The sequence below is a fragment of the Poecilia latipinna genome, unplaced genomic scaffold (assembly GCF_001443285.1).
Source record: "Poecilia latipinna isolate Pla-1442-1.1 unplaced genomic scaffold, P_latipinna-1.0 Scaffold1066, whole genome shotgun sequence".
NCBI lineage: Eukaryota > Metazoa > Chordata > Actinopteri > Cyprinodontiformes > Poeciliidae > Poecilia > Poecilia latipinna.
Window position 1 is genome coordinate 157,882 of NW_015113682.1, and position 26,623 is coordinate 184,504.

At 36.6% G+C, this 26,623-nt stretch overlaps 1 protein-coding gene across 2 annotated transcripts; it reads left to right on the forward strand.

Annotated features, from left to right (window-relative positions):
* Window positions 1-480: 480 nt before the first annotated feature.
* akna (AT-hook transcription factor) lies at window positions 481-26,294 on the forward strand. 2 transcript variants are annotated; one of them, XM_015051790.1, is made up of 24 exons: window positions 481-670; window positions 9,550-9,917; window positions 10,860-11,286; window positions 12,086-12,380; window positions 13,738-13,812; window positions 15,126-15,267; window positions 15,364-15,452; window positions 15,529-15,588; window positions 15,662-15,783; window positions 16,105-16,478; window positions 16,515-16,606; window positions 17,804-17,979; window positions 18,164-18,310; window positions 18,992-19,205; window positions 19,924-20,027; window positions 20,260-20,483; window positions 21,276-21,414; window positions 22,638-22,808; window positions 23,189-23,328; window positions 23,472-23,582; window positions 23,661-23,756; window positions 24,414-24,509; window positions 24,623-24,761; window positions 25,697-26,294. In XM_015051790.1, the coding sequence occupies exons 2-24, from the start codon at window positions 9,605-9,607 to the stop codon at window positions 25,947-25,949; spliced, it is 3,999 nt and encodes a 1,332-aa protein (XP_014907276.1). In that variant the 5' UTR covers window positions 481-670; window positions 9,550-9,604; the 3' UTR covers window positions 25,950-26,294. The 2 variants fall into 2 exon arrangements, with proteins under 2 accessions (XP_014907276.1, XP_014907277.1); XM_015051791.1 differs by lacking the exons at window positions 481-670; window positions 23,472-23,582; window positions 23,661-23,756 and adding an exon at window positions 6,390-6,524.
* Window positions 26,295-26,623: the final 329 nt, after the last annotated feature.

The following is a 26,623-nucleotide window of genomic DNA, read 5'->3' on the forward strand; positions in this document are numbered from 1 at the left end:
AAATTAAGAGCAGATAAAAAAATTAACCAATGCCTACAAGTCTAGAACATATGAAAGAAGATTAGGGCCAACAATACAATAAAAAAAATATGCTCTCATAATTCTGACTATAATTTCAAAATGCTGACATTTTCTAAGAATTTGGATTTGAGTTTCAGAATTCTATTTTCTTAATTCTGAGTTCTTAGAATTCTGATTTTAATTTCAAAATGATGCTGATTGTTTTTTCAGGGGAAAAAAATCAGCATTTATCATCCTCTGTTTCAGACTTCAGAATTTTTTTTAATCAGAATTCAGACATGAATTTCAGAATTTTGACATTTTTCTCAGAAGACTGACTTTTTTAAAATCAAAAGTCTGACTTTTTTCCCTCATAAATCTAAATTGTTTAAATAGCTCATGCACCATCAGGCAAATCTAGTCTTAAAACTCAAATCTCAAAGGTACATTTGGGATAGGCTCACTGTGGATAAAATACTGGCTCACAAATAAAGATGTTCGGACAAACAAAGCACCGTGTCGACATCTAGAATGTGTAACATCCTGGAAGATGAAGACTAAACAGGAGTTTCGTTTCAATATTTGACACAAGCTCAGTGTGGAAAAACTAAAGCGATGGTTGAAGTGAGGAGGACTGAAAGTGAGCGGAAAGAAGGCATTTGGTTGAAAGGTAGGTTTTTTATTTGTTTTCTGGCTAACTGTGGTAGCTAGCACTCGCTAGCACTTAAATATTAATTCTGAAAAGCCTGTGAATTGATTGGGGCACCTTGAGCAGGATTAGTTTTACTATGTCAGCTCGGTGTCACATAAAACAGTTCTTCATTTTGAGTGTTTTTGCGGTTGCCAAGCAGCTGTTGGTGGGCAATAACCTTAACCAGCCGATCACAAACAAAATCAGCTGTTCAGACACAAAACGCAGCTTAACGCTCGTTTGTCCGAAGCTAAAATGGCGGCGCTGCTTCTGTTCTAAATGCGGCAGTTTGACGTCATTTTCTGTCAGTGCCACAAGTTGAAAACAACGTATTTATCTCCATTTTACTCTAAAGGTACCTATATTATGAACTCAAATCATCGGAGATGTATACTTTTCCAAGAAAATCTAACTTCTTTAGAATGCAACGTTAGCATGCTACTGTTAGCGTTAGCATGCTAACACTAATGTTGACACTAGCAGGTTTGACTGCTGTACTTTATGGAGTAATTTTGCTCATGTTTTTCACTGTTATGAAGCATTTTTAGTGGATAACTAATTAGGTTTTTAAAAACTGCCACTTGGCAGCTTGAAGAAGAAGAAGAAATTAAAACTATATTTCAGCTTGGTAAAATAAAATACCGTCGAAGAAGACATATTGTTGACTTTAAAGCAATTTAAACTGTTTTTCCCAATTATAATTTTCTGTAAAAATAAGCGATGAGGTACATAATGTTGCTCATAAAGGTTTATTTGCCTGAGTTGCTGTCATATTGTCAGGCTCTGAACAGATTATATAAAAACTCGAACTGTTTGGGAAGGAAGTAATTATGGATGTACCAGGCAATCCCCCTGATTTATCTTCCTCTGTTAAACACAAACAGCCTGTCGTTTGAATGCATCACAAAGCTGAATCACAGATTTAATTATATACCAGATATTTTATTACATCTTTTTTCAGGAATACATTTCAGCAGAAAAACAAGCTGATATTTTATCACTTATCAGCTTAGTTTTTTACAAAACAAAACCCTATATTTTCATTATCTTTTTTATTTAGTGAATTATTTCTCTGTTTAAGTTAGGAGATATTTTAGATCAGAATCCCAACAAAATGCCCACTGATGATTATTTTCAGTTTTCCGATGTTTGAAGATTAGACTTAAATGTCTGTCAGATAATAAAGTTTACCTCAAGAAAAAAACAAAACATCATGTGAATCAGAAGAATTACAAGTTTAAACTCTGAACAACCAATAAAGACGGAACAGAAATAATTTCTAGGAAACAAGTAGAGAGAAAGGCAGAAAGTACAAGTCTGAAGGTTACTTGATGTAATTTATTACAACCCAAATATAGTTTGTGAAAACATAAATTCCCAAGCAGAGCAGACGGCTTCCAGGCTGCATTTTGTCAATAAAATCCACAACATTTTCCCCCCCAAAAAATCTGAGTTTTAGATATATTTATTGACAAGGAATTTTTAAAGACAGCAATCATTTTAACTAATTTTACTAGAAAAAATCTTAATGTAGGATTAGTTTCTCAGGGAATAAAATCTAAATTTTGATTCTTGGATTTTCAGTGTGAGATACAGAACAAAATTAAAGATTTAAGAATTTAATCTCAAAATAATTTTTTTTACTCTCAAAATTCTGACTTAAATCTCAGATTTCAGACTTTTTTTTCTCAGAATTCTGATATTAATCTTAAAATTTAGCCTTTTTTGTCTGAATCTTTCTCAAAATTTTGATTGTACACTAAAAATCCTGATTTTTGTTTCTCAATTCTGATTTTAATCTCAGAATTTAGACAGTTTTCCTCAGATTTCACAGTATTTTTTTCTCAGGATTTTCATTTCAATCTTAAAATTCAACCTTTTTATCAAAATTCTGAGCTCAGTTTCAGAATTTTTTTTTTTTTTCTTAGAATTCTGAGTTTTGTTCAGAATTTTGACTTAAATCTGAAAATTTTAAGCTTTTTTCCTCATTCTGATGTTACGTTTTTATTATTGGCTAAATATGGCCCTGAAAACTAAATGTTATATTTGTAATTATCTTTTATAAATAGTGTTTTATTTACTGAAGTCATCAACATGTGACTGTAATAGATTATTCCACAGATTTTAAGGAATGTCTGAACATAGAAAAACTAAACTGAGTTAAATAAATGAAGTTGTAGAGTGCAGTGCTTCTTGTTTTTGAGTTTAAGAAAAATTAACACTTTACAAATTAGCATTTTACCTTTGCAAAATAAGACGCACCTTGTGCGTGTTTTTATATGTTTTAGTAGTAAGAAAATTGGCTTTTCTTACTATTGATTTATTGATTTACTTTCATTGCAAAAGTTGTTAATTTTTAATGAATAGTTTATTTATTTCTATTTTATTTAAAGATATTGTCAGACGCGCTCAGTCTGCCTCGTCCTTTCACCCCTGACTGCACCGGTTCCCCAGACGATGATTTAATTTTTTTAATCAGCTACATTTAATCACATTCCCCTCTTGTGGGGCTTTCAGGAGCAGCAATTACACCCGAGAGAGAAAGTAATGAGACATTTACAGAATGACATCGCTAAATATTAAAATAAAAATCATACATGCCGAGCGAGTGGGCGTTCACGTTCCGTCTGTCTTTAGAAACAGTAATTAGCAGATAAGCGATGAAAGACGGAGAGGAAACAAAAATAAATCTAATTTGTTGTGGAGTTTTTCTGCTCTCTGTTCATCACTCTGTTGACTCATGTTGGGCCGGTTTGGGTTGGAATTATAGAAATGGATCTGCATTTGGTGCAGGAAGGTGCGTTCTGTTTGTTTTCTGCAGATGGAGCGTGTCTGTTTGCGCTTAATGGACGAAACAAGAGAAATATGGTCAAAACAAGCAGATGGTGAATAAAGATGAATATAAATGTCACCAGCAGAGAGGAAACGGTCCGCCTGGACGGCTCTGACAAATCACCATCAAACTCTCGTCAGTCATTTTAGAGAAAAACACCACATGTGCTTTTCTGACACATCCTGCTGCCTGTTGGCAAATGTCAGCAACTGATTGATGGAAACGGATTTAAAGTGAGTCTGTAATCGGATCAAACTGCTGATTCTGGATTCAACAGACGAATAAAGTAAAGTTCATTTAACCTCCACAGATTCAAAATGTGAAAAATCCACCAAAACTTCATAAGACTTTATTTAAAACCTTTTCAGATGAGTCCATCTGTCTAATTTTGCTCTTTTTCATCATTACATCTCTCCTGCTGTTAAACACAGTGGAGGATCTGTGATGCTGCGGGCCTGTTTCTGCTCCAAAGTCACTGGGAGCCTGGACAGAATGCACTGAAATACCAGCATATTTATATGGAGCTACAAGAGAGCCATAAAGTTGTTCAAAGAAACATTACATAAAATGAAAAAAATGTCATCTGAAAACATAAATTTTGCATCTGAAAAAATAATTTGAAACTGAAAATATTTTTATCAAATTTTTTGAACGAGAAAAAACGATATAAAACTGAAAAAAATATTTTGAAAATTAAACTGAAATACATTTTTGAAATTGAAATAAGTAAAAAATTTTGAAACAGATTTTGAACTGAAAAAATACATTTTGAATTTGAATAAAATATTTGAAACTGAAAAAAATAAGAAAAATAAATTTTTAAAACTAAAATGAAAAACTTAAATAATTTCAAACTAAAAAAATATCTAAAGGTTGAATGATATAAAATGATATAAAACTGAAAAAAAATTTGAATCTGAAAAAAAAATCAACCTCTGATTTCATTAACTTAAAATAAAAAAATAATTGATTTGAAACTGAAAAGGAATTTTTAAAATAAAAAAAACATATAAAACTAAAAAAAAAAGTTTAATCGGAAAAAAAATTGCAAATAAAAAAACTGAAACAATAATTTGAAGCTGTTAAAAATAATGAAAATAATTATAAGAGATTGACAAAAAAATGGAAGTGAAAAAGTCTAAATCCACTTTTCAGATTCATTTTTTTTTCAGTTTCAAATATCTGGTTGTGTTTTAAAGTGGACATTTTCTATGTTTAAACATTTGTTTACAGTGTCTTCAGTTTTTTTTTTAAAGTTTTGGCCCCAATTTAACTCCATACATCTATATTGAGAGCAATCATCATGTCAGTTCCCACCCATTAATCGTTTAGAACCTGCAAAATACCATGTCCAGAAATTAAAACAAGCTAAAGTCGCTGAGTTTGTCTCCAAGTTTTGACACTTTCTTGCCTCCAAATCCTCTTCCTGTGTTAGAGCGACTGAAACGCCTTCAGGACAATTAATGCATCAGAGACATGTCGGACGTGATATTCAGGCTGCTGCCTGTACGTGTGTGTGTGTGTGTGTGTGCGTGTGTGTGTGTGTGTGTATGGCCTCAGGGAAACAGATGATACCTCCCCATCAGGTGGAGAAGAGGAGGAAATATGGAAGAAAAGGAAAAATATTCAGCCTGATTTTTCACTGCTGATGGATCAAAGTTAACATCCATCCATCATCTGCGTCCACCAGGTGTCAAACTGAAGGCTCGCGGGCCAAATCCGGCCCGCCGTAGCGTTTTATGTTTAAATATCACACGTGTGTGCCTAAATGTTATTTTACAAGTCAAATCAAAGCAGTTTTTATCTGTTTATTGCCAAATTACATCAATCAGTCCCTCCAGTTTTCACACAAATCAACACATCCATAAACTTTTTTTTGCTCTAATGCATTAATGTGAGTTCACTGAAGGTTTTCTGCAAAAATGATCAAAAACATCGGGTTTAAGTGATGGTACCTCCCACCTGTAGGTGGGGATGTCTTACTTCTACTTCTCTACTCTGTTAATTTTTTGCAAATATTTCTAAATTAGCACCAAAAGTCAATAATTTTCCCAAAAAAAAAAACAAAAAAAAACAAAAAAAAAAGAAAAATCCTGGAGGGACGCTGTACTTTTTCATTAATTTCATTAATGAAGTATTATGAAGTATTTCTATCTACTTTTACTTGAGTAAAATGTCTGGATTTTCTACCCCCTGAATAAAAAACAAACATGTTTTATACTGAAATAAACTGATTTGGAAAACATTTATTTTGCCTCATTTTGTTATTTTTTGTTACTTCTATGAATTATTGTCATTTTGGTCCTTAAAATACCAAAATTTCCATTTAACTTTGTATGTTGTTCTGTCTGATGATTTAATTTTTAAATATTAAATGATTGATAATTTCATCAGTTTCTCAGTACTTGAGTAGACTTTCTACCAAAAAACGCTTTCACTTTTACTTGGGTAAAATTTATATATATATGTATTTATATTTGCTAATTATTTATTTTATTTTAAAACTTATTTGGAAGAGCATAAATATCAAATTGTTATTAAACAGTGTCCTCTTGTGGCGTCGCTTAATAACTACATTTTCTAAGGTTTATTAATGAAAGACATATCCCGCCTCCTTTTAACATAATAACCAATCACAGCTCAGGTTGACTTGGAAAGGTTATACAAAGCCCTCTGCGCTGACTGTAAGGTAAACACTACCTGCAATCTCCAGAAATTCAACATGTATTTCTGAAAGTTGTTGGAACATATTTAGTTTCTAAAGCACACAAATGCTGTAAATCATATGAATGGTATGCTTGTGTCGATAATTTGGCGAAGAAATACCTGCAAGTCATAGCGTGGGGCGAAATTTAACCCGTTTACTCTGCTTGGGGTAATTAGCCTTCCAGGCAGCAGAATCAATGTTGCGCTCTGGACTGATGATAATTAGCTTTCTAAATGTCACCTGTGTCAAAGTTGTCTGGAGGAAAGACGTCCTGTAACATTTTGTAAAACAAGGTAACGCCGTTTTTCTGTCAAAATTAATCTTAGAATGGGCTGCAGACATTTATTTTTAACTGTAACTTGCTGTCCGTGTTGTAAACTGTAACGAACTTTTGTACTGCTAGCTAACGGTTTTCTGTGACGCACTTTCTCGTTGATGCTGGGTGACGAATTATATAAATTTTTTTTATAAGTTTATATTGTTTTTTTTGTGTCTTTTAACTTTCAGTGAGTAGTTCTCAGTGGGTGGTTTGTTGTGGTGTGAATGCCATGGAGACACGGAGGGGTGGGACTTTCATTTTGCCTTTCTTTTTTTTAGTTTTATGGTTTCTAGGCAACGAGCCGCTGCTGTAAAAACCTTTGCATATGATCTGCTGCTCCTTTCTTTGGTAATTTGGAGTTGATCATAAATTAAGTTTTTGTGCTGTTTGTGTTACAAAGGTTTGCATTAACTAGTTACTCAGTTTTATTTATTTGAGCAACAGTCCTGAAAAAAATAAAAGTTTTAGAAGTAGTTTTACTGCACCACACTATTTACTACTGCTAATAAATCTTAATTACCTACTATAAGTGTTGGTTTTATAACTTTATATTGGGGCGGGGGAAATATTTGGGACAGCTTTTTTTTTTATCAAAATGACAAAAACGACCCAAACAATAAAGTGTAGAAATGACCAGAATGTTTATTTTAAAGTCTGCTGAACATAAAAATGTGTTTTAAAAGTGTTTTAATCCTTTTTTATTAATCGTTAAATTAAGTAACTGTTGAAATAATATATTTTCACCAGATTGCAGCTTCAGACTTTCAATTTAGGCTACAAATACAGACTGTCTGGCAAATTCCTTTCAAATTTTATTATTAATTTAGCATTAATTTAAACATTGGCCAAGCAAAATATGTTGGATGTCATTTCATTGGTCCACTTCAGGGTTTAAGATAGTTTAGGATTTTTCATTATAGTTTAGATTTATTTTGTTGTGACTTTTTGTCTAATTCAGTTAGTTTTAATTAGCTTTTAAGAGTGGTTTTGGTAGATTTTATTAGTTCAAATATTGTTTTTTTTATTATTCACAGTACCAATTTTAGTTTTTTCATACCTTGGTGAATTTTCTTTGCCGAAATGAAAAAGGTGAAAGTTATTATGAAGTATTACTAAAGTAAAATTTCTGGATTTTCTACCCCCTGAATGAAAAACAAACATGTTTTAACCTAAAATTCACCAGACGCAGACACACATCTGCAATTTTTGTTAAAATTTTTATTGAAAGAAAAAATTTCATTGGCCTGATTTGATTTTTTTTAAATATTATTTATATGAATCAGTTTGGTTCTTAAAATACCAAAATTTACATTTAACTTTATATGTTGGTCCATCTGATGATGTAATTTTTAAATATTAAATGATTGATAATTTGATCAGTTTCTCAGTAAATACTTTTTGACTATTATTTGAGTTTTTCTTTGACGGCTACTTTTTACTTTTATTTGGGTAAAAATATGTTGACGTAATGCTACTTTTACTTGAGTACAATTTTTGCATTCTCTGCCTTTAATTGCCATTTTATTTATTTCACTTAACGAAAATGTTTTCTGAATGTTTTGTTATTTCGTCAGTTTTAGTAACCTTTAGTAACATTGGTCCACTTGCGTGAGCGTCCAGTGTCCTCGGCTCTGCTTGGTGAACCATAAGGAGATTATCAGTCAAATATCTGAGCCGCCTATCAGGCCGTGCTTCGCCCCATCCTCCCGTCTGTATTTAATCTACCTGCATTTTTCTTTTTTCCTCAACATGACCTGATTTCACCATCATTTAAACAAAAAAAATCAGTTTTATTTCCTTTTCTATTCACCCTTAATTTCTTGAACGTCCATCCAAGATGGCGGCTCCCTGAATGTCAGCTGATTAGCGTTGTAGATGTATGCTGGTGATGGGGGTCTGTTGGGTGTCAGTGAAGCCCCCTGTCGGGTTTAGAGCAGATTAAGCCCCATATGGCGGCTCAGATAAACCCTCAGTTCTGCAGGGAGATTGAACGAGTCAACAGGTGAGCTTTTATGTTTCTACTGATGAGACACTAGATTTTAAAGTCGGCCGCTCCGTTGGGTTTTATTCGCGCAACACAGCAGTAAATGTTAGTCTTAGTTCCTCGTAATGCAAACAAGACTGAACTAAATAAAACAATGAGGTGAATAATAAGACGTTAAATAAACATCTATATTAATCCCTCTGAGGTCACACGACACTGCAGGCATATTTTGACACTTTTTTTGTCTGGCATCCTGAATTTATTACCTACATTATCACCAAACTACTCAACATGTAAAATAACATATTTTATGTCTGTCCTATGCAGTTTTAGAGGATTACTGATCTGTAATCAGTAAAAATCTGATGACCGTTAAGATGTGCAGATAAATGATTACAGAAAACAAGACAAACAAAACTTCTGCTTGTACTTTACTGCTTTTAAAATTGTGTGGCCATTTATTGTTTTTACTTAACGCAGTTTTTGTTTCGTTTGGTATCATTTGTCTGTCTCCCTTTTATTAATCAAAATTATTATTTTGATTAATAATTAAAATCTTAAAATAACTAAAATTCTTGTTATAATTATACTAATAATTTTTTAAAAAATTCATTGGTCTATTTTAAGTTTCTTGTATATTTTTATTCAAGAAAGAAAAAATTTATTTTGCTTTTTTTAAACTGATTTTTGTTTTTCTTATCTAGAATAGAATATAATTTATTGATCCCCAAGGGGAAATTGCTTATTTGTTCACAAGCTACTCCATCCAAAGTGCTAAGCATTTGTAAATACAATACAGCCATAAGCGATTATACAATTTTAAATTTATTTTTAAAAATGAATATAATATTACATTTGTTTATTTACAGAGGAAATTAAGTATATTTATTTTAATTGAGTGAATATACCAAAATAGCTACGCGTTGACCTTTGTTCATTTTGACCTTCCGTATTTCAATTCCGTTGTCTGTATTTTAATGAAGCATCACTGCATCGGTTTCTGTTGGTACCACAGAATCTGAGAAAGATGCTCCGTGTGCTGGACTGAGAAGCTGAGACTTTAGGGCTGAATGGACAGAAGAAAAAACAGACCCGGGGTTCTCCACTGGACCCCGTCGCCCATCCAAGAGTCTCTCTCCTTCGCGCTGACATCCGACGACTCCTGGGAGGAGGATGACGATGGCAAGGCCAAAGAGGAAGAGGATGACTTCTTCAAGGAGATGAATGAAGACGGCATCATTGGGCTGTCAGAGGCCCTGGAGGAGTGGGAATTAGGGAACCCGTGTGGCGATCCTTGCTCCCCAGAGGACACGGTTCCTAGTGGAGGCGACAAGGATTCGTCTCTAAAATCCTCAGGAGATGATCTTCAACCCCGGCCAGCCCGTGAGTTTATTCCTCCTGGAAATGTACTCTGCTTTCAAGTTCTCGTTTTCAGACTAAATGATTAAATATTCAACATATTTTAAAGAGGAACTATTACTATTAAAATTAACTCTTTGCATATTTTTGTACTTCTATTTGGTCTTAACTGCTTCTAAAAACGAATTTTTGGCAATAAGTTAAAGTTGTTTGGTCTCTTGAAAATGAGCCGTTTCAAAATCCCCTCCTACTCCTTTGGTTGGGGTTGCTTGGTAACAAATGTTACATCCTACCTGTTACACCAAAGCGGAGCGCCAGCATGTTTGGTCAGCTGGTTTTACCGCAATATACACTGTACAATGGCTGCTGGAAATGTCAAGTGTTTTGTTGTTGACTGACCATCCAGAAACCACTTGCTGTATGTAACGTTGTTGGTTGTCCAGGAGGCTCTACTAATGCTTTTCAATGATGCACATTTGTGTAATTGCGCATCTGTTTGCAGCCATTTTCATATATGAGTGTAAACTTTGGGATTGGGGCGTGACCAGCAGCAGCTTATCTGGATTTAAAGTGACAGGACACCCTAAAACGCCTAAAATCTAGTTATCTAGAATGATTTTGAGCAAAAATGTTTTGTATCTCCCATAGATCTATTATAACCTTTTCAAAGACGCATAATAGGTCACACTTAAATGTTTCAACCAAAATGACAGTCAGCTTCAGAATTAAGTCTGTTTATTTTTGTAAATCTAAGCTTGTATTTGTTTAGTAGAACGGTTTTCTGTTGCATTTTAATAACTTCTTACAAATTAAGTTTCAAACTGTAAAACTAAAAATTTTGAGAAACCATTTTTTAAATCATTGTGTAAAAAGAGCTAGTTTATAAGAAGTATTTGTTAAAAAAGTCAGCCTCTTTTATGTAAAAGTACTTTTTAATGCTTTCTTCCTCCATTTGTTGCGACGTAGCAGCAGTTGAAAACCCAGAGCCTAGCGGTCTGGCCTCTGAGTCCACGGTCACCTCCTCCTTTTCTCCTCACCGTTACACGCTCACCGAGGAGGAGCTGACGACTGCTTCAGGGATCGAAGCAGAAACCTTCCCAGACACAGAAACAGAGTCTTGCTGCAGCAGCGTGAGGTCCAGCGCATCGCGCCTGGAGCTGAAGCTCAGAGGTTCCCCTCGGGCAGCTGTGCCCCTTTCTGAACAAGTTGTGTTGGAGAATATTTCTTCAGAAGGATCAGAGAAGCAGAAAGCTGGACTCCCTGCTGAAGCTCTGAAGTCCAGGACGTGTTCCTTCGGCAGAGCCTCGAACAGCTCGGCAGAGTCCAGAGGTTGTGACAGAAACATGAAAGCTGCTGGAGCCAGAAGTAACCCTGCAGGAACGGACGAGCTCAGGTGGGCTCATCTGCTGTTGTCAGTAGGAAATCTTCCTCAATATTCTGCTAATGTCAAAAAAACAACAGCAACATTTCACAACTTCTGTAATTACATTAAGTAAAAAATTAAATTAATATCGCCTGTTCACACAATAAGTCGTTAATAGTCCTAGATATAAACAGTTACAGAGTTTCCCCCAGAAAACTTGCTAAATCGGTTTGTGGTGTCTCGCTATGGCTGCCCTCCAGCGAAGAATCATTACCAGGAAATGTTTAAATATGACCAATGGAGTTGCTATGACAACAATAAACAAGCCACAAGCTTAGAGCTAGCTCTCGTCTCGTTCCTATTTAACTTATAAACAGTAAAAGTTCATTACGAGTACTACTTGATCACAACTTTTGAGTACTACAAAGATAAATATCAGTGATATTTGCTGTAGTACTTAAAATGTAATTACTTTGGAGCGGCTACATGAGCGACGTTTTGGTAGTCAGTGATTTTACCCAAGAGCCAAATGCATATTATTCGAAAAAAATAAAAACAAACCATCATCTCCCTACTACTTCCTGTTGTCTTCTTTGTCGTTTCTGTCAGTAGTAACATCCAACTGTTGATCATGTAACTCATGTGATGTGAAAAAAGTGTACTGCTGAAAAACCATCTTATTCTATAGATCAAACATTTTTTGCCATAAAAAGTGTTTCCATTAAGCAAATTTATTTTTGTAATTTCATGCTGAGCAATTTTATGAAGAATGAAAACGCAGCTACTGACACCTCATATCTTGGCTTTCATTTTTGTTTTTCCTTTCCAGGAGAGCATCACTGTCTCATCAAACCCCGAACTTCTCGAAGGTGGAACCCAGGATTCATTTCCCTAAGCGAGGCTACAAGCCTCCGAAAGGCAGGAAGTTGTTAGAGAGAGCCACGATGTCGCCGCAGCCCCCCATCGTGTTTAAATCCCCCGCCGACATCGTTCAGGAAGTCCTGTTCAACAGTGACAGATCCTCCCCCTGTGATACCAACACGCCCACCAAGGCTGCCAGCTCCACCGTCCCTCCAGAGTTCAGGTGTCGGCAGCAGGCCACCACTCTGCTGCAACAGCTGCAGGTACGATCTGGAGGAAGCGCGTCTCAGCTAGCGGGCTACTCCAAACCTGATTGGCTCGGTGTGCACGATGGTGAAAACAGCAGGGAAATGATACTTAAAGGTTGGATAATATGGAAAATTAGCATCATGGAGAAACATTGCCAGGATCATGGGCTGAAGACATTGTGTCGGAAAGAGGAGGAGCTTCTTAAAGAGACAGAGGCCCAATTTCAAGGTTTTAAATTAAGGCACAGTATTATGTAAAATAGACTTTTTTGAGCTGTACATCGTGTTATGATGATGTTTCCTCATCAAAACAAACCTGGAGTGTTGCTTTGCTTCTTAAATGCATGTTTGAGGAATCCTTTAATCACCATGGCAACCATTCAGCTGGGTGAAACGCCTGGGTGGACCTAGCCCTGCAGCTCTTCCACTCAGCTCCTTCAGACTAGTCAGCAGCAATTAGCAAACATCTGGTGGAGCTGCTGAGCTCATTAAACGAGCTACCTGTCAGTTCAGCGCTGCAAAAAATGTTTTAAAGGGCTAATGGAGGAGCCATGTTGGGACGACCTGCTCTTTCTGAACTCCGCTTCAGAAAGAGGAGGAGCTTTTAAAGAGACAGAGCCCCAATTTCAAGGCGTTAAATTATTATATAAAACTTATTTTAGGTCATAATTGATGTATACAACATTTTTTTATCAGCTGAAGTTAACATAGTTACTTGGTTGTGCTATAAAATTACATTAATACACAATACACTGTAAAAACACAAAAACATACTAAGTGTTTTTTCTAGATTCTACAAATTTGGGAATGTTATTTATTTCATAGAGGGAGCAATACCTATTAACCAACATGAATACATCATGCAAAGGTGTCAGATTAACCCAGAAAGGCTCATTTTCATCCGTAGCCTCCTAATCTGCTGATGGACGGGATTAAAAAATACAGTTAACATGCATAGCAAACAGACATGACTTATGATTTACAGTAAGCATTTATAATATTAAAACGAGTCACATCCGTAAGAAAAAAACATTATTTCATTTAAAGATTACTCAAGGTAGGAATACAATTTAAATTATCTATTAATAAGTGCTCAAGTAAAACTGTTAAACTTTCTTGAAGAGGATTTAAGTATAATTCAAGTTCAAAAAAGTATATTTAAAAAACAACGTGGGGAAGACTTTGTTTTCTTTTCCATTATTAAAAAGTTATGTTGCTTCATCTATGCGTTCATTAATCCCTCGGTGGATTCATTCAACCTTCAGAAATTATTTTACTTTATTTCAACCAAGTTCCTTTTATAGTCCAACAGTTTGTTTTCCAGAACAAAGCTGCTCAGAGGAATATCCACTCACTTTGTGTCGCTCTGCAGGAAGACTACGACAGGCTGCTGACCAAGTACGCGGAGGCGGAGAACACCATCGATCGTCTCCGTCTGGAGGCAAAGGTAGTTCATCTCTGAGGCCGTTTCTCATATTTCAACCTTTGTGTTTTCTCATGAAAGCATCTCTTAGTAAGGATGTGATTTATCACTGATCCCACTTTTAAAACAATGACTGCAGTCTCGTTTCCCAAAATTGCTTTTAGATTGAAGATTACATGGAAGCCTTTAGATTGAAATTAAAAAGAAAAATGAAATCCAGCTGCCTTTGTTTATTTTACTTGACCACTCTGCAGCTCAGTGAAGTAATGCGCCTTAACCACAGGGGATCAGCTGAGTGCAAACAAATCACATTACAGGTGAACATTATGGTAGTTTGTTGAAGGTTTGCATCTTTTTAAAGTCACATCCAACTTTTTATTGGTGAAAAACAAGTTATTTTGTCAGAAAGGTGCGTTAAATCACAACTGAAACATTATGTAAAACAGTCCCACATCTTCATTTTAATTTATGTAAAAGTTAAATTCAGTTCAAAAACACAAAATCTTACCAAGTACTTTTGGTCTAGTTTCTATTGCAAATATCTTGGTACTCTTGAAATAAGGGAAAACTAAAACCCAACTGACTTCTGAACAAGAAATCTGGGCTTATTTTAAGTCAATAATTTATTGGTATTGATGGAAAAGTTCACTGAAAACACTGAAATAATCTGCCAGTGGAACAACCAGTTTTCATCAATGTTACTGACTTAAAACAAGTTTCTTGCTGAAAAGTTGAAGCAAATTTTGTCTCAATTCAAGTGTATTAGATTTTCTGTTAAATAAGAAATTCATCTAATTTTCTCTGCACTCATTTATAGATTATTTTTAGATTAACATATTTGCATTTATTTATTTGTTATGACTTTATTTATATTCAGTCATATTGAATTACTTTCATCACTCTCTATATATATTTAGTAAACTTCATCTCTTATGGTTATATTTATATAATTAATATTTAACACCATAGATGCAGTAGATTTTCAATGAAGAAGCAATTTCCCCTTGGGGATCAATAAAATCTATTTATTCTAATTAAAAATAAAAAAATCTTGGCCTGTCGTAAAGTTGACCTGAATTCAAAGTACAAATAAATAGAGGCTGTAAAACAAGATGGCAGCTTTAATTAAATTTATTCAGATTTTTTAAAAACATTCAATATTCAAAAACCAAAAACTCGATTAATCAGTAAAAATTGATTAATCGGATTAATCGCCCAATCCTACCTTTACTTTAACATTCAGTTCCTGGAGATAAAATGTGTGAATGAGCCAAATTGTGAAGCAGAATTAGATGTTTGGAAGCAGGTGATTTATAAATTTTTCTTTTTCCGTGCAGGTGAACCTGGACTCTGAGCCTCCGAAGGCCGGTCACGCCGTGCCTGCTGGGCTGAACCAGACGGCTTCAAAACTGTTGAAGATGGATTTGTTTTATCCTCACAGAGCTGTGACCGGCTCTCCTGGACGAGCTGCTCATCAGGGTAGAACCGTCATCTGGTGCCTCTTTCTAATCTGATTCGTTTATACAAAGGGAACTGAAGGAATGCGTTTCTGTAACCAGCCTGTTTGTTGAACAGAAAAGTTAGACGCCTCTTCTTTGCCATCCGACTTCGGACAACAACTCTCCAACATCCTGTTCACTCAGTCTGAGAAGTTCCTTCAGCAGGTAACAAAAAGAACTAAAACATAAACAAAGTTCTACCAATAGGGCTTATAAATTTTAATTTGGATTTTTTTCCCAGGTGCAAACTTTTGAGGATCTCCTTAAGAATGATAAACTCGCATCCTTAGAAGAATTAAAGGTGAGAGCAAACTGAGCTTTGTTCAGTAATCTGTCTGGCTGCCGTTTTTCCAACTTGAGCCGTTTCTCTCCAGCGCGGCGTTTCTCAGCTCTACGAAGGGCTGAACTCTCTAGAGAGAGGATACCTTCTGGCTCGAGATGAGCACAAACTCCTGCAGCAGAGAGGACTGGAAACCCAACATTTTGACCCCGAACGGTGAGCAGGAGAGCCACACAGAGGTTTAATCATCACCTATTCTGACGATTAATCGAATAGAAAAACAAAGGGGCACATTCTGCAGATTTAACCATAACCTTATTCTATAAGATATTACAGATGCAATTAAGCAAAACTTTGTGCAGTTATATCTTAGTAACAGAGTTGTCTGTTTACTCCAGTTAATGATTAATTGATTACTAAATTAGTTGACGATTATTTCAATATTTGATTAATCACGATTAATCATTTCTGCCCTAAAAACTTTTTTCCAGTTTCTTGGCATCCGGTGTATTTCACAGAGTTTTTTGTGTGTTTTAGAACCCTGGAGAGCCTGATCTTTCAGTGCGGGCTGCGGATGGAGGATCTGAAGGAGCAGGTGGATCGGGTTCAGCTGAACACGATTGAGCATCAGGAGCCGATTCACCTGGAATCGGTTCAGCAGAAGCAGACTGAGCAGGTGGAGCAGATTCAGCAGGAGAAGATTCAGCTGGAGTTGGTTCAGCAGAAGCAGACTCGGCAAGAGCCGATTCAGCAGGAACCGATTCAGCAGCAGGATCCGATTCAGCTGGACCTGACTGAGCATCAGGAGGCGATTCAGCTGCTGTTGGTTCAGCAAGAGCAGACTGAGCAGAATCAGATTCAGCAGCAGGAGCCGATTCAGCTGGAGTTGATTCAGCAAGAGCAGCTTCAGCAGAAGTGGATCCAGCAGAAGCGGATTCAGCAGGAGGAGCACAAAGCTGTTGCTTCTTGTCGTTCTTCACCTCCTCTGACCTCCTCATGTGATCCGTCTGAAGGAGAAGTAACCCAGACTCAGCCGCAGGTTCCAACACTTTCTTCTTTCTGCCTGTTAATGCTTCGCATCTCTGAAAAAATCAGAAAAACGTCTGAAGTTGGAGACGCATTTCCTGTATAATTTGGAGTAGGAAGGTCACATTCAGTAATAAATCTGAGACCCTTTTAGGGATTTTATTTATTTAGTTCAGCTGATATTATGCAATAATTATTCAACCAAAATAGGGCCGCAGTTCACGGTTGATTATTCTGACAATTAATAGATTTTTTCTGATGATTAATTCATTAATCGCAAAGAATTGGCATTTTAAAAATAGAAAATGCAAATACACAAATAATTCAGTTCGTTTTAAAATAAGAAATAAACATTTTATTGCCTAAAATATAAAGACAACATTCCTTTGGTGTGCACTGTGACCAAATGATCAATTTGCAGCTAAAAAAAAATCCTAACATCAACAGCAGCTTTTTCTGCTCAACAGAGCATCAGTACGGTGTTGGGCTAAATTTTAAAAAATATTTATTCTATTTACCAATTAGTACTTGGACAGCAAAAAGTGTTTATTAATTAAAAATATATTTTTTTAAAGAATATAATCCAGGTGCAGTTAAAACTACCAGTTGAGTTTTGCGTGGAACAAAGTTTTTATTATCATAAATGCAAAATGTATATTTTTTATAAAGTTTTGGTGAAACTGCTGCCCTGAATATGTTGCTCTTTCAGTAACATTTTTGTGAGTTTGTGTTCTCCAGTTAACGATTAATTGATTAAATTAGCTGACGATTATTTCAGCAATCGATTAATCGCGATTAATCTCATTAATTGTTTCAGCCCTAAACCAGAATTAAGCACACAGGCTTGTGTATTAACTCAAACTATAATCAGTTTCTAAACAGTTTTAAGAATATTTTTCAAAAGTGCAGTATTCTTTTTTTCCACTCATTGATTTGAATAATCAAAATTAATCTTGATAACCCTGATTATGTTCAACATAATAATTTTCCTTGAAATTTAAGCTACGTTAGTATCTTGTGCTAATAAAGGAGATGAAGGTTAAATCCAGAAGAAATTTATACATGAAAATCATAACATTTTTTATGTTATGTATAATTCTGACCAGTTTTTTAATTAAATTAAAATATTTATATTAAATGTCATTAAAAAATGAAGGTGTTCATGTGTTTTATGTGTTTGATAACTCAAACCGCCCTCGTCTCCTTTCAGAGTCCGTCTTCCCAGACTGGTTCTGGTTCTGCAGCAGAGCTGGAGATAAACTCAGCTTGTAAAAAGAGTGAGGAAGAGGAAGATGTGGCTGAAGACGACCTCATGTCTCTCTACTTAAGATCTTTGTCTAGAAGGGGCAAACATGATGAGTTTGAACAATCTGATTCGCTGGATTAGTAAGTGGAGTTTCGCTGGTTTAAGCGTCTTGTTTTGTTTCTAATCATTCCCAGAAAATCAGAGTGACCAGACCTGATGATCGGCAGCCATTTTGGATGTGAATGGAGAATAAAAATGAACCTTTTTCCACTTCTTCAGCATATTTACATTGTTGTTGTTTCAATTTCTTTTTCCTGTGATTAGCTGCCGAACACTGAAGGAGTGTTTCATAGTTCCCAAAGCTACGTCCTCTCTTCCTTCAAACTCGCCTCCAAAACACGGAGGAGAGAAAAAAGAGCAGAAAGGTTGGAGAAATGGAAACGGCGAAGTCCAGGAAACTTTTGCACAGAGGTGAGTCGAGTTTAAATCACGACTCCTACTGTTCTGCTGATTGTGAACTGATATTTGTGTCAAATTTGAAGGGAACCTATTATGCAAAATTCACATTTTATATGTTTTTCTGCTTCCATTTGGGCCTCAACTGCTTCTGAAAACCAAAGTCTTTTGCTGTCCGGAGAACGAGGCGTTTCAAAAACCTCCTGGTTGTTAAGGCACTGAGCCGTTGCCTAGCAACCCAGGCAGAACTCCAGCACTTTTGTTCAGCTGGTTTTACAATAGCTGTACAATGGCTGCTGGAATAGACAAGTGTTTTGTTGCTGACTCAACATCCAAAAAACACTGGTTGCATTCTTGTTGGTTGTGCAGGAGGCTCCACTTCTGCTTTTCAAAGATGTGTGGTTGTATAAATGCGAATCTGTTGGCAGCCATTTTCACCTGCGACTGTAAACGTTGAGTTGGGGGGGCGTGGCCAGCAGCAGCTTACCTGGATTTAAAGTGACAGAGACTCTAAAACACCTGAAATCTCATTAACACAAATGATTTTGGTCAAAAGTGGAAAGATCATATCTTGTATCATAACTTGTTAAGGGGGAGCATAACATGTTGAAAGGGGTGTGAATATTTCTGAAAAGCGTTTTTAACTTTTTTATTTTTGAGGTTTAGATAATTTTACCCACTAACCTGTTTCTGTAGCAGAAAAGTGGAATCGGACGTCGACTCTCTGCGACGCAGTAAGACCAGCCTTCCCTCCTGCAGCCCGCCCTCCACGCCGCCTGCTGCTTCGGCCCGCAGCAGGAAACGTTTGGAGCGGAGCAGCAGCCTGAGCAGCGCCTGCAGCCTGGTGGACGGAGCGCCAGAGTGGAGGAACTGCAAGGTCCAGACAGGAAGCAGGCGGGTCCTGTCTCAGGTCAGCACTGACTGGCGCAGGGGGTAACAGGAAGGTCACGCAGGGGCTGACCTTCCCGTTACCAGCAGATCTAAGATCAGCTTAATCTGCTCCGTCAAACAGACCATCCATTCATAGAACAGTAGATCTTCATGATCATTTAAAGGTTTGAATATAAACATTTTTAAACCAGTTTGAAAACTTAGTTTTGCTCATTGGCCTTCAACCCAGCTCTGGCTCGAGTTCAAAGTACTTTATAAATACACAGGTTGATGAGGATCTGATCAAAAATAGATAAATAAATGAGATAGAATACACACACACACACACACACACACGAATAAATAAATAAGGTCTACAAAATAAGATTTCAGGCAGCACTTTTCTAAAAATTAATATGCTGTATGTTACAATGCATAGAGTATTTAGAAACTTTATTCAAGTAAAAGTTGTGATACTTTGTAAAAAATATTACTCTAGTAAAAGTAAAGCTACTCCTAAAAGTCTTTTTTTTTTCACAAAAACATTTAACTAGACATTTCGTACTCATCTTCCAGTGGAACTAGTACTTATTTTTATTAATATTGAGTAATTATGACTTAATTCAAGTGTAATAAGATATTTGCACTAGAAACTAGAGAAAAATACTTGGTAAGATTTAGTGCAGTGAGTAAATGTAACTCGTTCCTACTCAGCTCTGTCATGTCAACAGAAATGTTTTCTCTGTTTCACTGATCAGGATCGAATCTCCCCAGAGACGGACAGCGGCTTCATGGGCTCCGAGAGCAGCCGTCTGATTCCTGGTGCAGTTCCACTGTGCCCCCACCAGATGGCGACAGAGAGGTGGGACGCTTCTGATACCGATATCTGGGGTTTAGTATCGGCTGATAACGATCCAATACAGAAAACATTTCTCTTTTTTAAAATACGGACGTAAAAGAACTGAATTAGAAATTTATTTTAGAACTTTTTTCAGTATCAGGACCAATACGGATATTAATTTCAGATCGGTGCATCTCATCCATCGTGTTTCCGTTTCTCCTGTTGGTTTGAATCTGTTGCTTTGTTTCTGCAGCGTGTCGGCGCCTCAGGACAGAAGCCCAAACAGGCCCCTGTCAGCCTGCCAGCTGGATGCGGGGCCCAGAGACGGCACCGAGCCGGAGCCCCGTCCCAGGAGGAGGAGCAGGCAGAGGAGGCGCACCTTCTCCCCCCAGAGCTTCATCAGCCAGAGGAAACAGGCCAGAGCCGACGCCAGGCCCTCTGGCCTCTGGACGCTCTTTTACTCGAGCACAAGCAACGGTAAAAATCTACTGAGTGAACACAACGGGTTTTTATCTCAGATTAATGTTTGGTAGAGCATAACTCAGAATACTGAGAAAATCTACATATTTGATGCATTTTTTCTAAAATATCCTAAAGAGCAGCAATGCTACCTGACACGTTTACAAAGCAGCCAATCCAGGAGCTCCATTTATCGTCCTTGGAGCTGATTGGATGAAAATAAAGACGACTGTGTCTATATTTGGTGTTTGAGCTATTAAATAGGAAGTAGTAAGTGTTTTTAGAGAGTGAAGTGTTTGCAGATTTTAGCTACTCAAAGGCAGCTGCATACCAACGATCCAATATAAGTATAATTATTTTTCACTTTACACTACATCTTATAAACATATTGACCCAGAAATAAACAAAACTCAATTTACATGTAAAAAATACACTACTTATTACAATAAAAAACAAAATGTGAGCATTTTTTAAGCATGAAAAAGTAACAGTAATCTGCAAATATGTATAAAAATCACACTTTATCTCCCAAACTTATATATTTACATTAATTACTGAATAACTTGCCTTCTGGCAGCACTTTACCCAAATGTTTATTCATTTATATATTTAAATGTGTGTTTGAGTTTGGTAAATAAATGTATTAACTGAGCTTCATCTGGGCTTAACACCGGCTGGCAAAATCATGTAAACTGATTAAAGTGTGTCATAATACTTTGGCTGACTTAGCAGTACTTTTAAAAATGTTTGGTTTTATTGAGTATAAACCAGATGATGGTGACCAGCTGCAGTTTTCTCTCTCTCCCTCAGCTCACTCGCCCTCTGAGGACCAGCAGAGCGCCCGCTCCACCGCCGGCTCTCTCTCCAGCTCCCCGCCGGCCGCCCGCCGTCGCCATGGCGACCCCCCCAGGGCTCGGAGCTCCAGCAGGGGGGGCCGGGGGAACCCCATGTGAGTGTGTGGGACTGCAGTTGCCACGGCGACGGCCGAGCAAACAGGGCCGTCTCTGCCCTAAACGAGCCCTGGTTGTTGTTTTTAGAAAAATGAGTTACAGAAACATTTATGTCCCTTTGGGATCAGTGCTGTGCTTTCAGGCCGAGCTGAACTGGTTCCACTGTCAGGGTTTGTTTGGTAACAAAGGGCCTGAAAGCCTAAATTTGGAAAACATTATTTACAGTTGAAACCATATATTTACATACACCTAATAAAATGACGGACACAGTTTTTTTCTCGCTGTCTGAAGTTTAAATCCAACTAAATTTTTCTCGTTTTAGGTCAGTTAAAATCACCAAAATTATTTATTTTTGCTAAACTTAGCAAAAAAAAGTTCAGATTTTTTTTGTAGCTTTTTTAGAATATTATGTTTTTAATATTATGTTTAAGTATTTAGTTTTTGAATTAATATAAGTTACATTTAATTTCCCCTTGCAATCAGTAAAGTATTTTTGAATTTGAATAAGGAAGCACAACTTGATTGGTTGTTTCAATAAGTTATTGATCTGTGTAATTTAAATAAGGTTTGGCTCATATTTTATACAATAAATAAGGTATTAATTTTTGTTAAATTAGTTTGTAGTTAGAGTCAGGGTGTGAGAGACTTTACATTTTGTTATATTTTAGTTTACCTTGTCATTGTTAACAATAAATGGTCATATAATTATGAATTGAAACAGTTTTTTAAGTTAATTTGTGTTGTTTTATCATGAAAATGCTTGATTTGCTGATGGTTACTTAGGTAAAAAAGGCATATCTGTGTAACAAAACAAATCAGTTTTATTGGTCTTATGTAATTTCTCCTAACTGAATTCTTGGTTTTTATTGGCTGTAAACCATAAACTCTGAAATGTTCAGAAATAAAACAAATTAAATTTATCACACTGTGTTTAAATTGAACTGCAGGAATAAATATTCCAGTTTATAGAGATGTTCTGTTTAATCCTATTTAATTTTCTGTATTTTATTGCAGAATCTGCTGCTTTTCAGTGAGATTACTAATAGGAGGTACAATGTGTTGTTCACTGCATGGTGTGGTGCTGCATGTTTGTGGGATTTAACTGGAAATATTCCCAGTAAAGCAGCTTTTCTTACTGGTTTGCTGTAAAACTGAACCCAGGCTTCCAGGTGAGCGTGTATCTTCTGATCCTGAGTCTCCCGCCTGTTTTTCTGCTCTGCAGTGACGCGTTCCTGATGCTGCAAGCCGAAGTTAACCACCTGAAGGAGAGACTGGATATTTCTCAGAGGAACGAGAAACCGCCGAGCTCGGCGAAAAACGAGAAGCCGCTGGGCGCCGCGGTGACTTCGGCTCAGAAAAACTTCTGCCACCGCTCCTCCCCGCCTCCCATCAGGTCAGATTTTATCGTCCGGCTGCAGCGCCTGGAAAAGTCTTCAGTGAAGCGATAACTGAGGACACACTGCAAAACACAAGCAGTTCTGATCTGCTTCCTACTGGAAACACCTGAAATCAGACAAAACTCACTCAGAAATAACTTTTCAGCAACAAATATGAGCTTGTTTTAACTCAATAATTCCTTAATATTGATGATAAAACTGCAGATTATTTCACTGGATGGGAAAATCGATAGTCACGATATGTTGTGAAATATCTCGATAACATCACAGACGATATTCCACATTTTCTGCTTCGTTTTTTTTTCCGTTTTTGGTGTGTGGAGGATTTTTTTTGTTGTTTTTCAGTTTTTAAATGTATTTTGTCGCCTGTTTTCAGATCCGTGGAGCTTTGCAGCGACGTCGGTCTGGAGAGGAGATTAGTTCAGACCCTGGATGACATCGAACCCGAGACGCTTTCTGGTAAAACGGCCAGAGAGACGAGAGACGCTGCTGCGCCAAAACAACAAAATCACTTCTGTGAGTTTGCCAAGACTTTGACTAGACACCTGCAGGCTGTTTAATCAGCTGCAGTAATTAAAGGATCCTGGAATCCTTTTTCTCTGCGTTCTCCCCCTCAGTCACAGGAAGCTGTTTATTGCATCTTGTTTTGTTTTTCCCAGTCAGGGGATCAGAACTGGAGCAGCTTCAGGCTCAGGTTTCCAGATTTACCCAAACGTCTCTGGCGCCGCTGAAGGTCTCCTCTAACGTTCACAGCAGGAACACACAGACGTGTAAGGATTCACTACCTCACTTCCTGCTGCTGATTTAAATAATTAAAACATGGTTTTACTCAGGGTTTGTTCCTGCAGGGATGTCCTCTGCTCCGGACGCTGCAGACAAACCTGACAGCGAAGATCAGAGTCACCTCTGTCCTCAGTGCTCGTCCGTCCTCAGACAGCCAGCCTGTAAGTCACAAAGTTTCATCCTCAGGCTGAGGCTCCGCCCACACCGACACGATTCAGAAGAACTTTAGAAGAAAATTTCAGTCATTTAGGCTGTTCAACTCCAAGAAATATACAAAACCAGCCCAAGTCCTAAATGCTGATGAAACTACGAGGGTGTATCAGGGTCATGGCAGATAGGGGGGAAAAGGAGCAAATATCTGCCAAAAAAATGCAGAAATTTTCTAGTAAAAACTTACAAATTTTTTGGAGTTTGAAAAGTTTAAAATTTGCTAGGAAAAAAATCAGAAATTTTTAGATTAATCTCAGAAATTTTCTAGAAAATCTTTGAAATTTCTGAGTTTGAAATGAGGAAAATTTGCTAGAAAAAATTTCTAAAATTCTGAGATTAATTACAAAAATTCTCAAGCAAAAAAACATGCAGATTTCTGGAGTTTGAAGAGTAGAAAATTTGCCAGAAAAAAAGTTTTTCTAGGGAAAACTTTGTCATTTTGGAGTTTGAAAAGTATTTTTCTTAAATAATACAAAAACATGCCATGCTTGTTCCCATGTGTACCAGGCCTTCATCTACTGTCTCTGAGTTTTATTTAAACATTTTAACACCTACATAATGACTTCTTCTGCATAATTGATGAATTTTTGTTTGCTATGTGCTGCTAGATCCACCAGGTGGCAGCAGAGAGCCGTTGGATTCTCCGTGTTGGTGCCGCTGTTCCATCTGTGGACTCCTCAAAATACACAAATCCACAGATTCAGGTGATATAAGGACAAAATAATCAGTTAATACTGCCAGTGGTTAAAAAACACTTAAAAATTATGAGATCAAAGAAAAACTGACTTAACTGGATATGAAACTGTTTTATTCACAGATTGTTACAGATATTTTCCCCCCACTCACAAAAACCACCAGCCAGATTCCTCAGACAGAGTTTCCTCCAGGAGGTTCAGCAGTTCAGTGTCACCTTCACCCCCGAACCAGGAGCCTTTGTACCAGCAGCAGCAGCTGCTGTAAGCATGAAATGCATGAAAACTGTAACAAACCGGGGAAAATGCATGAGAAAACTATCAACAGTGTAGAAACTGTCGGCCTTTTTACGTTCATCTACCATGATTTACACAATTTAATACAAAAATCTGACCATTTTATTCATTTTAATACAGTTGAAATTGTAAAAAGGCATGTTTTTGGGAGGCATGTAATTTTTGTACAACTTTATGAAGAGAAGTTTGGAGTTTGAAGAGTCGAAAATATGCAAGAAAAATAATCAGAAAAATATTGATATTAATATCAGAAATTTTCAGACAAAATCTTTGAACTTTTTGGGTTTGAAAGGTTGAAAATTTGCTGGGAAAAATCAGAAATTCTGAGAATATAAATTTTCTAGAAAAAACATTAAAATTTCTGAGTTTGAAAAGTTTCAGATTTGATCGTCCCAGGCGATCTCCTCCTCCAGCCACCAGAGGGCGCTCACACATAATTTTAATATTCACAGGAGCCTGAGAGATTTTTTTTATTTTACAAATATAAAAATATTTTTTTTTATATTTTACAAATATGTCCAAGTTTAATAGTGAGACATTATTTTCTAATTATTTATTATTAATAAACGGAAATACTTATTTTATTTCATTAGCGAGAAAAATAAACATCAGCTCGTTCATGTATTTAATTCAGTTAACATAAAAGAAATATAAATGTAATCATGTGCTTCATTTTTAACAGTGTTATAATAGCCCCGTCGGCCATCTTGATACAAGATAAAACTCGGGTTTTTAAGAAAATGGCCGCTTATCAATTAATCAACTTTAAATTAATTGATAAACACGCTCATATAAATGGATTTAGATGTGAATTTTCTTTTAATTGTGCTTATTTAGCTCAAATTGAACACAAATCATCAGCTTTTCATTTTGAATCCTGATATTTTCCTCTGTTTTTCCAGGCTGCCCTCCAAACCTCAGTACTCCTTTGCTGACGCGTCGCCGGGCCACGGCTCAGGACTCCGGTGGCCCAGAGAGAGGAAGCACCGGCGCAGACGCTCGCACGCGGTGGAGGCCCAGACGTCGCTGGACGGCTCTCTGGAGCGCGCCATCCGTGCGGCGCGGCGCATGAAGCGCACGTCCAGCCACATGGCGCGCTCGCTGGCGTCGGGCCTCGTCTACCAGAAGCTGCTCTCGCAGTCCTGCTACTACTAGAGGCGAGCCGCAAGCCGAGCCGCTCCGGTCACGGGCAGGGACAGCAACGCTACCAACGTCAATAAAAACAGTAACTTTCCACTTTGTTACTTTGCTTTGGTTTTACTCTCAGGAGAAACTTTTCTGTTCGGGTTTTGGAGCTGAATTTTATTATTTTATTTTTTTCTGAGTTTCGGTTATAAATTTTGTCAATATGTCAAAAAAACATTATTTTGTAATTGCTTTGTTTCCACTTCCTGTCGTCATCGTCTTTGTTGTTTCCAGCAGTGGTAACATCCTGTTGTGGGTCACCTGCAAAACAGTTTTTTTTTCTTACATTCCAGTTTTGATAAAGTAAAAAAAAAAGTCTCATCCCAGCACAAAAGACTTTTTAGCTTTTTAAAAAAAATGTTTTCTCATCAGGCAAATTAATTTTTGTAACTCCAATATTCTGGTCAATGGAAACGCAGCTGATGGAAATAAATGAGTTTAATGTTTATATTAGATAATGTTCTAATAATGCACTAAAATAACTAATTTTTAATAAACACTGTAGATCATATTGATTTAATTACTTCACATAGAACATTACATGTGTTGTAAATGTTTTTGTAACTCACTTTTCTGTTTTTATATATATATAAATGTCTTAACTGTAAACTAACTTCATTCTCTCTCTATGTATATGTTTTTTG